The sequence below is a fragment of the Lytechinus variegatus genome, chromosome 9, assembly GCF_018143015.1.
Source record: "Lytechinus variegatus isolate NC3 chromosome 9, Lvar_3.0, whole genome shotgun sequence".
In the NCBI taxonomy this organism is placed as follows: domain Eukaryota; kingdom Metazoa; phylum Echinodermata; class Echinoidea; order Temnopleuroida; family Toxopneustidae; genus Lytechinus; species Lytechinus variegatus.
Genome location: NC_054748.1, coordinates 14,780,516 through 14,799,320, shown reverse-complemented (window position 1 = coordinate 14,799,320; position 18,805 = coordinate 14,780,516). Strand labels below are relative to the sequence as shown.

At 36.3% G+C, this 18,805-nt stretch overlaps 1 protein-coding gene across 1 annotated transcript; it reads right to left on the bottom strand.

The window, feature by feature from the left end:
* Positions 1-478: 478 nt before the first annotated feature.
* On the bottom strand, positions 479-15,901 carry LOC121421041 (protein arginine N-methyltransferase 1-like). The gene is made up of 10 exons (XM_041615638.1): positions 15,784-15,901; positions 13,470-13,601; positions 11,883-12,038; positions 9,298-9,361; positions 6,155-6,300; positions 5,247-5,334; positions 4,146-4,261; positions 3,274-3,424; positions 2,942-3,063; positions 479-1,406 (listed from the first exon to the last, which is right to left on the bottom strand). The coding sequence occupies exons 1-10, from the start codon at positions 15,799-15,801 to the stop codon at positions 1,323-1,325; spliced, it is 1,077 nt and encodes a 358-aa protein (XP_041471572.1). The 5' UTR covers positions 15,802-15,901; the 3' UTR covers positions 479-1,322.
* Between the last annotated feature and the right edge of the window lie 2,904 nt (positions 15,902-18,805).

The window sequence follows — 18,805 nt, the reverse complement described above, 5'->3', positions numbered from 1 at the left end:
CAAATGATACACAGGTATCTTCGTGTGTTCAGTGGGACTACTGAGCATGCAGTAACTATGGAACCTAGTCTGAACCCAATCAGCTGCACCTCGTGGGTTTAACAGTTCTATAGTTACCTAATGCTCACAAACCTACTATAGATGCACTCACATCCGTCCATCATTTGTATACTCGCGTTGCTTCCGTAAAGAGGCACTTTCAAAATTTCCCTTTAACATGAATGCTAGGAATGGCATAATGCTAATGAAAATTATACAAATATACCAGGCTTTGAGTTACCGGTAGTATAGCCGGAATTATTTGTCCGAAGTTGTACTGTCAATACTGTATCACCCGCGGGGAAAATACATGTAGTAACATTGCCAGAACAACCGGGGATGAATAATTCCCTCTTTACTTTCGAAATAAAGGCCTGGTATATTTGTTTTATAACCTACTTTCAATGAGCTAGAGCAATAGATCTTGATAATCTAGTTGTTGTACTCATAGTTCATCCTTTTGTAAAATCTGAACCAAAACATAGATAACGAGCTGCGTTGACTGACCTAATTTTCTTGAAGCCACGCGCCCAGCGAGACACGGATTTCATGGGACTTGCCCGGGAGAGATCACCTCGCTGACCGGTGTGTCCAAGATATTGCAATATCTGTGATCGACATCAAAGATGGACTAGTGCACTATTCCATCATTGATATCACGGAATAGCAAACTTTCTTTAGTGGGCGTTTTTGCTTCAACAGCATAGCTGGAATATGTTTGGCCACATGAAGCTGTTTGAACCAATCAGTATACTAAGATTTAATTTATGGAGGATATAGGAATTCAGAGAAAACAATGAACTGAATATCATTACACCACTTGCAGTGTAATGTGGATCCCTATGGAGGATAAACAATAAAAACCTGTGCATCAAACCACGGTCAATTATTGTTTTTTTTCTTTTTTTTGGTCAAATGCAAAGGTTATTGTTATGTCCTCCAAGGTGGCTGCTTGTGACCTCATGTGGAATCCCCTTTATATGTTGTGCTGTTCCAGAATAAAAGCTGTTTGACTTCGGTAATCATTACACACTAAATTGGCAATGCGATTAAAACAGCAAAACACTGTTTAAAAATGCAAATTGACAACTGCTTTGTATAATAATATGCTATTGAGGTTAATTTCAACCGATGTCATACCCATATTAATATTTTTGAATTGTGAAAATAGATGAGCAACTGAGTGTTGCCAATGTGAATGTTGCCAATTTGGATGAATGCTCCCAATTTGATGAGCAAAAGCAGATTGACCTGTATCCCTATGGGTTCATGAGGGGCGTCATCTATCGCATGTGATACGTGAAATTTGATTTGAAGTTTGATAGCTCCCCGGAAAACTCCACTCCAATCTCAAAGTCCAAGTCTCGCTGCAAAAACAAAACAAAAAAAGCAACAAATACTGTTAGGAAAGAATAAGTGGTAAGAAACGGCTTTTGTATTCAATTGGCTCGACTTCGACATAAAGAAGCAAGTAATAGAGGCGCCAATTCCGAAAAAAGAGCAGAAATAGTCTGATATTTTTATGAAACCGATGCATTAGCATGCTGGTCAACCCGCTTCATCTCAAAGCAGCTCCAGCGTTTTACAATGACATTTTTTTCCGACAGGAAGAAATCAATTGGTATAAGAACACATTTAGAACTTTATTTCAGTTCATCAGTCACTTGCTTCCTGATGTCCAATGGCAGCTCTTTCATTAACAGATATCACAGAGCAATTTGTAAGTGTATATTCCTAATGTTTCACATGTTAATAGAGAAACACGAAACAAAAAACTGAAAGAATCAGCTTCCTTTTATTTCATGTTCAGAACAAAAAAAAATATTTTGTAGTTAAGAGAGGGAACGGAGGGCTTACTATATCTTTAAAATACTCTGAATATTTCTTGTTTGGAAAATAACAAGGAAAATCTATTGCCCAGATTATGACAGGATTAATTGATCTCAGATTAATGTGTGGTCTAGCAGTAGTGACTCTCGTCCTTTGAAACAGAGGGTCATGGGTTCGAATACATGTCATAGTCAGGGCATGTTTTCATTCACAAGAAGTTAAAGAGAAATTCCAGTAGTTGCAGTAAACACTGATTTCATGAGAAAGTCTGTCAAACAAGGCTTAATTGTCAGTATATCATCGAGGATCTAGATCTGGTACAGTTACATTAACTTAACTTTGTGAAATCTTGAAATCTATGCTGAAAAATATTCACACCGAAGATCCCCAACACAGATAAGCGCACGTGGACAATGAATACTTATTGCTTAAAGCGTCGGGCCCGACGCTCTACCCAAATCATGTGCTTATTTGCTGATTTCTCTGCAAATTACACAATTTCTTCCAGAATCCTTTGGCACATGCGTTTTATTTATACAGACACTTTGGTGGTCATTTCATTGGATTCTGTACGAACTCATTTTGATATCATTACCAAAACTAGCATTTACCTTTAAGTGTGACTTGGAGTCACACTTAGCTTCCCAGTTAGATGCATTATACAACGTGTTAAGGAATTGATCAGATAGTGCACATAGGCCGTGTGCTGCTGTGTATTTATCAATGAGATTGTGTGTTAAATAGCATGTGTGCATCGGCATCAAGTATTCAAATTTATTTATTTCACTTCCATCAAACAAAAACAAATTGTATACCATATATAAACATAAATATTTTTATCCATTGCAAAAAAAAATCATAATAATACATATGTTGTGAAAAAAACACTTAGACAATTTGGGCAACACATTGTAGGTTTTAAATAAGTGTACTATTTTTCAATAGAAATTAAATTAAAATGGAAATGGAGGGACCCCAGTATGCCTTTAGTCACACTTAAATCTTTGTGAAGCACTCCCTGCCCCCGGTGTGAAAGCCCCCATAAGGAAAGAGACGGAGCATTCATACTTACATTGTTCTTTGCGTTGGGTTTCATGGAGAACGTTCCGTAGAGCTCTTCACCTCTCTTAGCAGTGATGTAGTCATCCAGGTAGAACACGGTCTGTTTCCAATGTGTGTAGTGGGAGTCGGGTGCTGTGAAATAGATTGACAAAAGCAATAATCGGTCAGATCTTCAACGTTGCTACTGAATAAAACAAGCAAACATTTTACATGTCCTGAGCCGATTTGTCCATGTTGGCTTCACTTCACAAACTGATTCAGCCATGACTATTTGAGAGCATTAATCTTCATCTCTTTAAATATTTGATTATATCTAGTACCACTACCAATATTATTACTTACATGTTGAGAAGCCAGTCCTCTTGTGACACATAGTAAAGTCTATATTGAAGTACGTCACTAACGCCTGGATGTAATCATTTCTGTGAACGATGAGCTGGAACGGAGCCTGGAACGTCAGATCCTCCACCTTCACTGTATACATACTGATCTCCTGTGAGACAACAAGAGTTGCAAAATAAGTTCAGCGGGGCGGGAGTTTAAGGAGTGGTTTCATTTAAACATTTGAGGACTAAAAACAGAAAGAATGGTAACTGGACAATGGTGGGTATTCATAAAGTTATTTGTAAGTTATGAGTAATTTTAAGAACAACTCTAGACCAGACCTGCCAACTCCTGGGAATGAAAAAGTGCATTCTGTGATAAAAAAAGGTGCATTTTCCCCTAAAAAGTGTATTTCATAATAAAATGCAAGCACTCGCTCATCGCGGCGCTCAAGCTGCATGCAAGGTAGAACGCGCACTGCTCTTGCAGATGAAAAACAAATGTAAACATGTGTATATCTCACCTGGTTTTAACAAAATGATTGAAAACATAAAAGTTGCCTGAAATTCAATTGATCTAATAACCATATTTGTGTAAGTTTTATAAAATAGAGAAATGATTTTTCTCAATAAATTACGATATTGTAAAAAAAACACACACACAAAAAAAAAATTTTTAAAGAAAAAACGTAATGCCGTATTTTGGTTGCAAAAATGTACTGGTTGGCAGGTCTGGTAGACCCTTACTTTGGAACTAAATCAATACCAATGAATATCTGGTGTGAAACATTTACCACATGCACATGTAATGAAGTCGTTCAGAAAGTCGCTCATACTTTAAGAAAAAGTTTATGAAACACCCACCTCAACTATGAGGATTTGGCAGCTTACCTTGATAAGAAACGAGTTGGTGACCAGTTGTTTGGGATCGACAACGTCTACCAGAGGTTCTGAGATGGCGATATCCCGGATACAGCTCATATCAAATCCGTATACATTGTCCCACCCTAGTCAACAGAAAATAACATTTACATATAACTATACATATATATCGCACTTAATGCATTATGTTTCTACTTGATTTACATTGCAGTTATCATTAACCTGGTCATCGGATCCTTGCATGCCAACACACAATATATACAATTTTTACTTTCCCTGGGGAGCATTCCAATAAGAGTTCAAAGAATCAATTGCTAGGCATACTTGTACACAGGCTTTCGCATCCTACTAGGTACCCATTTATATACCTGGGTGGAGAGTGGTTAAGTGTGGATTGACGCTTGGCTGCGGATGAATTCAAACACACGACCCTCTCTGATTACAAAGCGAGAGTCTCAGAACTGCTACACCAAAACGCTTCCGCATCAAACACAATCATCAACCTTAACTAATACAGCTCATATCAAATTCATATACATTATCCCAACCTAGTCTGAGAGAAAACAATCAAAGCAAGTTGTCAACAATCAACCTATCTACAAATTAAATATGCTATTTAATATTTTAAATACACCGCTATGGAGCTTACTACATTAATTGTTTTAAATGGTTTAAGAACAGGCACCTGGACCTCGTCTTACAAAGAGTTACAATTGATCCAATCAATCTCTATGGAAATCCAACAGTGTCAATTTTTTTCCTCCAAGAAATTTGCACAATGTCCTTTGTAAATAAAGAGAAGCGCAGTGAAATTTCAAGAAAACAATGAATGCAGGAATACACCTCAAAGCTAGAAAATATTTTGAACATGTAAATAGATGTTGATGTTGCTGGCTATCCATAGCTGCGATTAATTGGATCAATTGCAAACCTTTGTAAGACGGGGCCCTGGGTGCCAAAAATTTATTCTCAAAAGGTGCGTGAGACTTGAAAGTAAAAATTCAGCAAGTGGAATGGTCTAGAAAATTGCAATCATGGAGGGGGGGGTGGGGAGGGGTGTTGATTTGACTCCCTGGCTTTTTAGGATTTACATATAAAGTGAAAACTTACAATTGATTTTCTCATCTTTGTACTGCCTGTCCTCGATAGCTGTGACATGTAACGTAGCTCTGTCTGGGAAGATCAGACCGTCATCTTTCTGAAATATGAATGATCACATAAACAATATCAAATAAGTAGACCAATCAGATCGTACATACATTTAAGAATTTTTTTAGTACTAACCTTAGTAAAAATGCAGTAATCGTAACACTAAGTGTAAGTCAAGTTTGTTTTCAAAACCGACGTTGAATTACACATGTACAGACGTGCAGTTTAATGCCAAAACTCCCAATTCAGTTACATTAACTGAACTTTGTGATGTATCTTGAACAAAAACGATCACACTGAAGAATGCCAACAAAGATAAGCACATGTGGGGTAGTGCATTATTTCTTTTTTTATAGAAGAGTCCTGACAATGACGTGCTCAGAGCTGCTAACCTCTGCTGACCAAAAACCAACTGATCCATAATTAAAATCATATTTGGAAGGAAAAATTCATATTTTGATACAAAAATTGATAAATTACACATATGAAGTATGCCTCTTTTGCATTAAAAAAAATCATATTTTGTCACTTTTTATTATGAAAAAAAAACATACTAAATATTGGTACAACATATCAGTTGGCAGCTTTGCATGCTTATTGTGCTAATTTCTCAGCAATGACCCAATTTCTTCCAGAATTTAGCACATATTTTTTTTATTCACACATACAGACACTTCAACAACACTTTAATTCTGTAAGAAGTCACTTTGAAATCGTAAATTTTACAACTGGCATTTATCTGTAAAAGTAATACCAATGCCGCATATTTCTATTTGGGGGCTGAGCTGATATACATACTGTACAAATTAGATATTAGGCCTACATAAACAACTTCAAAAGTCAACCATGAACTTGAGATATGTACTTACACTGAGCCATTTATCTCTTGCAAAGAGAACGGTGTTGAGCATGGATTCGTAGAAGAGACAGTAGCCCATCCACTCGCTGATGATGATATCAACCTTCTCTACCGGTAGAGTGACCTCTTCAACTTTACCCCTCACAATCTCAATCACTAAAAGAGAATCAAATAGATGCGATATTATCAACTAACTCCCAATAGAGCGACCTCTTCAACTTTACCCCACACGGTCTAAATAACTAAAAGACAATCATAAACATGTAAATATTATCAACTATCTACTGGTAAAGGGATATCTTCAACTTTACCCCTCACAGTCTCAATCACTAAAAGAGAATCAAATAGATGCGATATTATCAACTAACTCCCAATAGAGCGACCTCTTCAACTTTACCCCACACGGTCTAAATAACTAAAAGACAATCATAAACATGTAAATATTATCAACTATCTACTTTTAAAGGGATATCTTCAACTTTACCCCTCACAATCTAAATCACTAAAGAGAATAATAAACATGAGATATTATTGACTATCTACCGGTAAAGTGACCTCTTCAACTTTACCCCTCACAATCTCAATCACTAAAAGAGAATCAAATAGATGCGATATTATCAACTAACTCCCAATAGAGCGACCTCTTCAACTTTACCCCACATGGTCTAAATAACTAAAAGACAATCGTAAACATGTAAATATTATCAACTATCTACTGGTAAAGGGATATCTTCAACTTTACCCCTCACAATCTAAATCACTAAAGAGAATAATAAACATGAGATATTATCAACTATCTACCGGTAAAGTGACCTCTTCAACTTTACCCCTCACAATCTAAATCACTAAAGAGAATAATAAACATGAGATATTATCAACCATCTACTGAAAGAGTGAACTCTTCAACTTTATATGCAACAATCTCAATCACTAAAAGATAACAATACATGGGATATTATCAATTAACTCCCAGTAGAGCGACCTCTTCAACTTTGCCCAAACAATCTAAATAACTAAAAGACAATTAAAACATGTGATATCATCAACTATGTGACCTCTTCAACTTTACTCCTCACAATCTCAATCACTAAAAGAGAATCATATAGATGCGATATTATCAACTAACTCCCAATAGAGCGACCTTTTCAACTTTACCCCACATGGTCTAAATAACTAAAGGACAATCATAAACATGTAAATATTATCAACTATCTACTGGTATAGGGATATCTTCAACTTTACCCCTCACAATCTCAATCACTTAAGAGAATGATGAACATGTGATATTATCAACCATTTACTGAAAGAGTGAATTCTTCCCCTTTACCCCACATGATCTTAACAACTAAAAGACAATCATAAACATGTGATATTATCAACTATGTACCGATAGAGTGACCTCTTCAACTTTACCCCTCACAATCTCAATCACTAAAAGAGAATAACAAATTAATCAACGTGATATTGTCAACTATTTACCGGTAGAGTGGTTTCTTCAAGGTTACTCCACATGATTTCAAGAGAACATGTGATATTTTGAACTATCTGTATCAGTAGAGTGACCGCTTCAACTTTACCCTTCACAATCTCATTCACTAAACAAAATTCATGAATCACTTAACCCTAAAAAGACTGGGCCTTTTAGGCCCCCCCCCCCTGTACATAAATCGCGATAACTTTTTTCATGACTTTTTTCTCTTGAGTTTTGCACAACTTTTGATACCAAATTTGTATACCCCCATGCCGTGGTTGCGGAGTTACGTAACATTTTCGTATCACATGTCACGTAAGAAATTGAAATTTGTATTCGTTTGTGTGTAAAGTGTATGGTATTTGAATGAATGTTATACACATTGTTTTCTAACTACATTTTTGTTTCTTTCTATATTATGTCACTTGTGAATTCAAGTAGCAGTTCTAGGATATGAAAAACTATTGCATAAAAAAATAAAGAAATACATAAGAAATGCAAAATAAAGAAATACATAAGAAATTAAAATCAAAGAAAAACATAAGAAAAGTAATGCAATAAAACATGCCAATTATTGTATTTCTCTACATAACGCATGCGGAGTACTTATTTGCATATTTAGTAATTACTAATTTGCATAAGCATATCTAATAATTCAAGCATGAAACAACACAATTCCATGATAAACAACCTCTTCTTACAGCTGAAAACCTTGAAACAGGAATTTATGGACCGCAATAAGTACCAAAACATGAAAAATTCAATTTTTTGATAAAAATTTGCATATTCACATAATTATGAATATAATTTGCATAAATTATGTGATATCTCTTATGCTTTGTTTTCACCAGCTAGTGTACATGTAACACATCACTTGTTTATCTTCCAAGATTGCTTTGGCTCATTGCAAGAGAGTGTAATGCAATAAAACATGCCAAATGTTGTATTTCTCTACATAACGCGTGCAGAGTACTTATTTGCATATTTAGTAATTACTAATTTGCATAAGCATATCTAATAATTCAAGCACGAAATAACACAATTCCATGATAAACAACCTCTTCTTACAGCTGAAAACCTTGAAACAGGAATTTATGGACCACAATAGGTACCAAAGTATGAAAAATTCAATTTTTTGATAAAAATTTGCATATTCACATAATTATGAATATAATTTGCATAAATTATGTGATATCTCTTATGCTTTGTTTTCACCAGCTAGTGTACATGTAATTAATTATGCATATATTAAAAAATACAATGAATATCAGTATTTTGACTATGTTTTCTTTTAGAGGACATGACAAAGGATGTGTGTGCCAAATTTGGTTGCGATCGGACGACCAACGGCCGAGATCTTAGGGGGGGCCCAAAAGGCCCCCCCCCCCCAGTTTGTCTAGCCTCCAAAATAGCCCAGTCTTTTGAGGGTTAAGAGAATAAACCTGCAAAATTTATATTAAATATCTACAGGTAGAGTGACCTCTTGAACTTCGACCCTCAAGATCTTGATCACTAAAGAGAATGATATCCATGTGATATTATCAACCATCTATACGGCTAGAGTGACTTCTTCAACCTTACCCCTCACGGTCTCAATCACTACATGTAAATGAAATTCATAAACATATCATATAAGTCTATCAACGCCACTCATTTGAATAATTGACACAATCACAACTTACCATGATCCAACTTATTTGCTTTGATGATTTTCTCTGCATGGTCAACTATACTTGAGCATTCAATCTGGAAAATAAATATCATTGATAACAAGGGAAAAATAAGTCAGTCCTTCACATGAAATACGAAAATGTACAATGTGAATATAAAACAACATTTTTTGCCTTATTCTACTCCTTCCAAACCATGTATTTTACTGAGCAAAACAGCAATTTAAAAGAAAATCTTTTCAAACCTCAAAGGAATAATAATGTAATAAAAGTACTAATAAAAACACACAAGCATAATTTTCCTTCCTTGTTTAGATCATGCATAAATAATGGTTAGAGACATAAATCAACCTGTCATTGCGCCAGAATTATAAATAGCTCCATAGCATTTTACAGTATTCATTACCAGTAGGCAATTTCCAGTGATATTACACAACATCTGCTAATCAGATATTCTGTTCTACACTGTGTGATTGAAATAACAAGTGGAATGCCTCTGGCCGTCTCACCTGCATCACGCAGTTCAATATAGCAGCAGTGCTCACTTTAAATACTACTCTAACTCGCACAAGATGTTCAGTGATACATGGTTACTCTTATTTCCCTTTTTTATAAACTAGACCAATAAACTTACAGAGATATGATGGTTATTCAACAAAAAACCCCAACATGGCCAAAGTTCATTGACCTTACATGACCTTTGACCTTGATCATGTGACCTGAAACTCGAACAGGATGTTCAGTGATACTTGATTACTCTTATGTACAAGTTTCATGAATCAGATCCATAAACTTTCAAAGTTATGATGGTAATTCAACAGATACACCAAATTCGGCCAAAGTTCATTGACCTTTGACGTTGGTCATGTGACCTGAAACGCGCACAGGATGTTCAGTGATACTTGATTACTCTAATGTCCAAGTTTAATGAACTAGACCAATAAACTTTCAAAGTTATGATGGTAATTCAACAGATACCCACGATTCGGCCAAAGTTCATTGACCCTAAATGACCTTTGACCTTAATCATGAGACCTGAAACTTGCACAAAACTTTCAGTGATGCTTGATTACTATTATGTCCAAGTTTCATGAATCAGATCCATAAACTTTCAAAGTTATGATGGGAATTCAACAGATATCCCCAATTCGGCCAAAGTTCATTGACCCTAAATGACCTTTGACCTTGGTCATGTGACGTGAAACTCATGCAGGATGTTCAGTGATACTTGATTAACCTTATGTCCAAGTTTCATGAACTAGGTCCATATATTTTCTAAGTTATGATGACATTTCAAAAACTTAACCTCAGGTTAAGATTTCGATGTTGATTCCTCCAACATGGTCTAAGTTCATTGACCCTAAATGACCTTTGACCTTGGTCATGTGACATGAAATTCTAATAGGATGTTCAGTAATACTTGATTAACCTTATGGCCAAGTTTTATTAACTAGGTCCATATATTTTCTAAGTTATGACGTCATTTCAAAAACTTAACCTCAGGTTAAGATTTGATGTTGACGCCGCCGCCGCCGCCGTCGGAAAAGCGGCGCCTATAGTCTCACTTTGCTTCGCAGGTGAGACAAAAATGGTGTCAAATCCCTGGCCTAACAGTTCTCTGAGGCTATAACCAGGCTTTGCCGAAAACATATCTTGCTGGAACATCAAGTTTGCTTTCCCACAAAGAAGTCTCTTTTGCATGTTCTTCCATTGCTTTTCATGAAACCTAGGATCAGCAAATTAATAATCAACTCCTAGAAAAAGCCAACATCCATAAAAGTAGTTGCAGGAAAGACTGATTTTATGTGAAAGTCTGTAAAACCAAGATTAACTGTCGTTATATCATTGTAAATCTAGATCTGCGGACCGTTTCATAAAGGACTTGGAACTGTTGTTGTAACTTTGCCATTATGGCAACTACCATGGGAACCTTGATTCTGATTGGCTGTTGAGCACCATTACCATGGTAGTCGCCATTATGTCAAAGTTACAACAGTGGCAAGACTTTTATGAAACAGGCCCCAAGTACAGTTAAATTAATGTTAACTTTGTGAAATCATGAAATCTAGGATGAAAAACAATTACACTGAAGATCCCCAACACAGAAAAGCCCATGTGGGACAGTGTATTGTTGTTGCTCAAGGCTCTGTAACATCGTTCAGTGCAAGCCTTGCATGTGACTTGCGAGTAACTGTTTGCTACCCGCAGGTCACCCGCATTGACAGTATCTTGAACATATCTCACCACGCAGATGACCGCAGAAGTGCACACAAGTCTGATTTGCACGCAGGAAAGTTTTTAACATGCTCAAAACTTTTTTGCGGGCAATCTCCCGCAGCTCACCTGCAACGCTTGCACGGAACAATGAGACAGGGCCTTTAGCAAAATCCCTCAAAATTTCAGGCTTGTTTTGGTAATTTCTCAGCAATAATAAAAATGTCTTTGAGAACCCATTTGCATAGATCAAAATTTCTTTTTTTTAGACACTTGGTAGTCATTTGATTGGATTCTCCTTCTGAAAGAGATACTTATTCTGAAATCATTACAACAGGCATTTCTCTGTAAAACCGAATTCAGAACATGTGCACATAACCTACCCCTATGACTTTAGCAGCACCGGCTTTAGCAGCAAACATACAGAGTATCCCGGTCCCACAGCCAATGTCAAGCACCGTCTTCCCTTTGAACAAGTGTCTGTTGTGATACATGGCGTTACGATACGTCAACGTCCTAACCTCATCCTTTAACATTTCCTGTAAAACAAAAACATCGACAGTTATTGAAGGATTAAGCTGATCTCATGGGGGAGATTGGGGTGAGGGGCAGCTTGAAGGAGAATGAAACCATTTGAACAAGATAGCTTGTGTGAAAACAGAAAAATCAAAGAAACAGATCAACAAAAGTTAGAGAAAAATCGGACAAATATAGAGAAAGTTATGAGCATTTGAATATTGTATCACTAATGCTATGGAGACAGCAAATTGGCAATGCAACAAAGATGTGTGATGTCACTTGTGAACAACTCTCCCCATTACTTTAGTATAAATTTCACTTGAATTGCCTCTTTTATCACATCTATCCATAGATCATGTGTTCTTTCTACATGAGGGCATGTATTACATATTTTTTAAGAATACATCATGGATAAAGAGTTTGTATCATCATTAGAAAAAGCAAAAAGAGACATTTTGAGGGTATTTTATAGCCCACCAAAGGGAAAGTTGTTCATCAGTGACATCACACATCCTTGTCACATTGCCAATGGGAGGATCTCCATAGCATTAGTGATTGCAATATTCAAATGCTCATAACTTTCTCATTATTTGTCCGATTTTTCTCAAACTTTCTTTATTCTTATTCTTTGATTTTTCTGTTTCTACACAAGTCTATTTGTTCCAAAGGTTTCATTCCCTTTTAATGCCTCCATTTTAATCCCCAATCACAATAATGGGCAATATACATGTATCATGTTTTGGGGTGTTTTTTTTTTTGTTCATATGGTGATGCAGGTTCTTCTCTAAACCACAGCTTGTCCATAAAACTAGTCATTAGCAGCAGATATTAGCAAATAGCCTGTTAACTATACTCGTGACACGACATTTGCTCCTGCGACAATTGCTCTGGGCTTTATTTTGTCTAAGATGTAGGGTTAGGTTATAAAGCTTAGGGTTGCAATATTGTTTAATGATAGGCTTAGGGTAGGGTATATTGTTAAATTCAGGGTTGAATTAGTCACTCGATAGACGATTAGTGTACAGCGGAGCAATTGTCGCCGGTGCAGATGTCATAGAAACACAATATAAAATAACTAGTCACATGAAATAGTTTAGCCAATCAATTCAGCCAATCAGCATCTGTATCCCCATAGTTTTAAAGATATACGTGGAGCGTTGTGACCCATTGGATTAGTCTTCTGACTTTGAAACAGAGGGTCATGGGTTCGAATCTCAGCCATGGCGTAAGTTCCTTCAGCAAAAGAAATTTATCCACATTGCGCTGCACTCAACCCAGGTGAGGCAAATGGGTACCTGGCAGGATTACTTCCTTTAGTTTACTTTAGCTCAAGCTAAAGCCGGGGTTATAATAATAAACACTGAGCCTCGGAATAGATTATTTCTACACAGATGGGCTGGCGCTATATAAATGCCTATTAAAGATGATGTCAGATGAACTTGCTACCTTACCTCATGGATGCCGAAATGTGCATAAGAATCAAAGTAGTAGTCTTTTGAGGTCATATCCTCTGTTTTGACCTTCTTATCTGCGTGTCCATCTCCCTGCCCAACGTCTCCATTCACTGGTACTGGGACTTGTGTCTGAAGAGATATAAACGATGACAAAATATGTTTAATCATCATCACCACCACCATTAGAATCATCATCACCATCGGCGTCATCAGCAACATCGTCACTGTCATCATCATCATCACCATCATAATTACCATCACAACCAACACTACTGCCAACACCACCACCATCATCATCATCTTCATCAGCAACATCATAATCATCATCATCATTATTACCACCACCACCATTACCACCATCAATATAATCATTTTACACCATCATCTTCATCATTTCTATCAGTTAGCATTTCCCTCCAAGGTTTACTGAACATCGCACCATGAATACATTTCCTCTTTCCGCTCTTTTTATCTTGAGTATCCTCCACATTCAGACCAACCTCATTGCTTTTATCATATCTTTCCATGTAATCTTCCAGATCAAATGCTCTTGTCGAAGATTCTCCTCAATATGTAGCATACATCATTCTCAAACCACTTACTCTTCACCACTTTCAGACTTGAAATTTCATGATTCACCTACATGTATTCCATACAAGTTTTATGCTATATGAGTATAGGGAATCCTTTTGCAGCTCATGTAAACAAAGGAAATTGGTCTTCGAAACTGGAGACTGTCTCTGAAATTGGATACCCAAATTCTTTACGAAAGTCTCTGATATTGGAGATAATCTCCCACATGGGAGACAGTCTCCCAAATTGGCTGTGCGCCTCTACTGTCAAAAGGAGGAATTAAGCAGAACTTAAAGAGAAATTCCAGTAGTTGCAGTAAACACTGATTTCATGAGAAAGTCTGTAAAACAAGACTTGTCAGTATATCATCGAGGATCTAGATCTGGTACAGTTACATTAACTGAACTTTGTGAAATCTTGAAATCTACGCTGAAAAATGTTCACACCGAAGATCTCCAACACAGATAAGCGCACGTAGGACAATGTATAATTATTGCTTAGGGCGTCGGGCCAGACGCTCTACCCGAATCCTGTGCTTATTTGCTGATTTCTCAGCAATTACACAATTTCTTCCAGAATCCTTTGGCACAGTATGCATTTTATTTATACAGACACTTTGGTGGTCATTTCATTGGATTCTGTACAAACTGTCAAACTCGCACTACTGTAAAAGTGGAAATTTTAGCGGTGTGGAAACTTTTGTGTACTTCGCGGCAAGATCGGCGAGCGCGAATTTAAAAATATGTGAATTTATGAGCATCTATTTTAATGCAAGTTTTGAAACGCAGTTCAATTGCGTGTATTGTTTTGGCAGAGATTGCATAAATTGATCTAGAGAGTGGCATTTACGCAAGCATGCTTAAGCCCCAATTTCATGTGCATTGCAAGAATTTGTTCGCATTTTTATAACAGTCGCAGATCAGTATTTAAATTATGATTTTTGTTGAAATATAAATTGCTTTTGCTGTTTGATTGACGCTTATATCTGTTTAGTTGTTTAGAAGATGTTGGTTCGCTCGCCCATGTTTGTTGATTGATCCCATGCACTTTGGATAGCCGTAATCCCCCGGTCCTTCCCCGGTGCTTGGCTGTCCATACCATTACCATTACCAGGCCAGCAGCGCCTCCGTTCTGCATTCCCCGATGTCCGCCCGCAAAGAAAAGTTGCGCTAAATGTCACAAAAGCTCTCATGATTAGATACAAAAAATGCTGAATTATGCCACCCTTGAGCTAGAATTATGATCACAAAATACAATTTCATTGCTGAAATTTTAATTAAAACCATTCACAGATGGGCAAGTGACTTTGATTATGGATAATGGAGTGTGCAGCGCGAATTTCAAATAACCGTGAATATGTTTTATTTAAAACCGCCAAGTGCGAAAAATTAATCCCGCGAAAAATAACAGCGTTTACAGTATTCAATCTCTAACGTGCGAGTGGCTTTCCTTGGGCCATGCGATGCGCCGACTTGACAGCTGCCATGCCCGCTGCAAGCAACGCATCTCCAGCCATCATCATCACGCATCACGTTCATTCTGCATGCACTCACTCATCACGTATCACGCACTTCACAACAAAGAACGGAATGCATAGCACCACATATTGAAATTCGCGTGCCGACGCGAATAAGAAAGCCAACAAATTTTCTAGAATTTATTACACACCTCAATCACAGGCATTTCAAACTTAAATCGACATTCCAACGCACTTCAAATACATTACGTGAATACATACCTCCATCTGTTCTGACATATTTCAGTGTATCTGGTAAAAATTTGACAATCAATTGAAAGATTTTCAACGGGCCCCTCAGTGACAGTGAACATGTGCGTAATGAACAGAAATGTAAAATGTTCAAGCGCCCTCTATCGATATCGATAATGATCTTGCTGCCATTTTTCATGCTTCCACTTGGCACCGCTTGGTGCCATTTTGGTTAGCACAGCACAGTGTGCGATCAGCGTGCTGCTAATTAATTGCCAGTATCAAAGGCCTATATTTGTATATTCGAAGAATAATCTTTTTCCGTTTTCGTTTAAGTAGTGGGCAAACCGGTGGCAAACCAGCCGATCCAGCTTTCGCCATCGGGAGCCAGAAAGTTATTTTCATCCAGATTATTTGGCATTCTAGGCTTTTCGAGCCCGGGATGACGAGAGGGCCTGTCAAAGACTAATTTTTTAAGATGGGGGTTCGGGACACTTTAAATATTTGAAGCCTTCTTTTTGTCTTTGGATTAACACGAAAATACTAATTCATTATTTGCAATCTTCTTTAATTCTTAAAAACACTTATTGTACTAAGAATTGATGAAACCTGCAATAATAAAATCGAAATGACTGTTTAAAAATCGATTGTCCTGACAACCTGTACGACATACAACTGGGTATAATCTTAACTTTATTCTTACAAACAGACAAGATACTTTGCATCATTACCAATTCGATTGTGAAAGCTCTATTTTTTTTATTTTCATTTTGCCATTATGATTGATTTATATTGAATAATACATTTATTTGTATTCATGCATGTTTTCCTGATTTGTCGAAAAAAAATGAATATAGAAATGAAATAAACTAAATAAATTTAATCCAAAAATTCAATTTAATAGACGAAACATTTTTTTCCTTATCAGGACAATGAACGAAACATTATTTGATAAGTTGGATAATATAATTTCGTGTTATATGTATCGACAAAAACCTAACATCATCAGTGAATTAAAAATTAGCTCGCCTTTAATTCTCGTCAATTTCTCGTTCGATTATTCTAAATAAGACTTGGGCTACTTAATCGAATTTCTCCATAGTGCTTAAAATGTCCATATTCCCAGGCCAATTCCAGCTAGCACGATCCCGCTTCGCCCTTGCATTATAGCCTATGAATATCTATCTATCCATCCATCCATCCATCCATCCATCCATCCATCCATCCATCCATCCATCTATATATATATATCTCTTCACTAGAAGAGATAAGATTCCAGCTTATCCAATAAAGTTTCAATCGGTGAAGGCACTTATCTATTCAGTATTCCTGCAAACAGTCCTTCCAAATATCCCCTCTTTAAGTCAGTAGGCCTAAAAGTATTATGTTCAGCAGTCTGCATTTGCATTAGGCCTAATTGTTTTGTTAGATACGCATTCTGTTTAAGATTAATCGGGATGTTTTGATTTTAGGTCAAAATCTGAAGAAAAATCACCTCGCGCTTCACTGTAAAAATCTGTTTAATCGGGATGTTTTGATTTTAGGTCAAAATCTGAATAAAAATCACCTCGCGCTTCACTGTAAAAAACATTGGGTAAAGTTTTTACCACCCCAAGTACAATTATGTGTCCAACCAATTTTGAACAATATTTTACCCAATGCGGGAAGCATATTGTCAAGTAGGATTATGAAATAAGCAGCAATTGGTCAACATTTCCATAACACTGGATAAATAAAAATGCCTAAAAGAAATGCCCAATGTTGGTCGGACACATAATTACCCTCGTGGAGCACTTTTACCCAAGAATTCCTAGAAGGAAATTGTTCAAATGCCATAGATGAATCAAACCTTATTATAAAAAGTTGTATGTATGCATAAGGTAAAGGAAAAAGGTGAAAAAAGAGAGACCTGCGAAGAACATTATGATTGAGCAATTGTCACTCTCTCAATTATCTTCTCTCTATTTTGGCAAGAGTCTTTTGAGCACCTGTTGTATACGCATGCAAGCATTCTTGTGAATTAGTTTGATGCAAAGGTCTGCAATATAGAGCACTCAGTAGAAAAGATAAACAAATATGACATAGAGATCCAATCGTTTTATCAGGACATTAACAAATATTCACTAAGTCTTATTTATATAAGAAAAAACATAAATTCACTGGCTTAAATGACTGCTTTTCTGCAAACTTATTTTCATTTTCAGTCCCTACATATTTGTTTTAGGTCAATGATTGATTTAAATGCAATTAAGTACTATGATGTTAGATTAAATAGTAAAGAAGAACAAAAAGTTGTATATAATATCATACACAGTGCTGAATAAGCTTGGACATTCTGTAGGCCCTATCTACAGAGAAAAAAAGGCAATGATGCATTAATAAAGTTTATTATTCTTTTCATTCTTTAAGTGAAAGGACAAATCCACCCCAAGGAAAATTTAAATTTAATAAAAAGAGAAAAATCAATCTAGCATTTTCTGAAAATAAGAATCGGATGAAAAATAAGGAAGCGTACAACATTTTAAAGTTTTGCTTAATTTCACAAAAAAAGTTACATACGCATCTGTCGATATGCACATGAGGGGACTGATGGCATCACTCACTCACTATTTTTGGGGTATTTCATTATTGTGAAATATTTAAATTTTCTACTTGTGGAATCAAGTTTTATTTCTCCCTGAAGCATGTGGAACTACCATTGTTTGAACATTTTTTGTTCAGTCATGTTGGTAACAAATCTGTAAAAATTGAAATATTGTATACATAATTCAAACAATATAAAAACAAAAACAAATTGTTATGGCTTCATTGACTCTCTCAGTTGACTCTGAATTTCACAGTGAGTTGTGCATTAATAAATATAGACCCTAATATTTTTTGAAAAATAAGAGAAATTTTAGAATTTTCATATCCGATTCAATGAAATTTTCAGCGCTATGCTTGTTTTATTTTTATCTATTGATTCGTATCAACATTTCCTGAGATGGACTTGACCTTTAAATTGTAGTACCGGGGGGGGGGGGGGGGCACAGCCGTCCCTGTCACCCTTTTC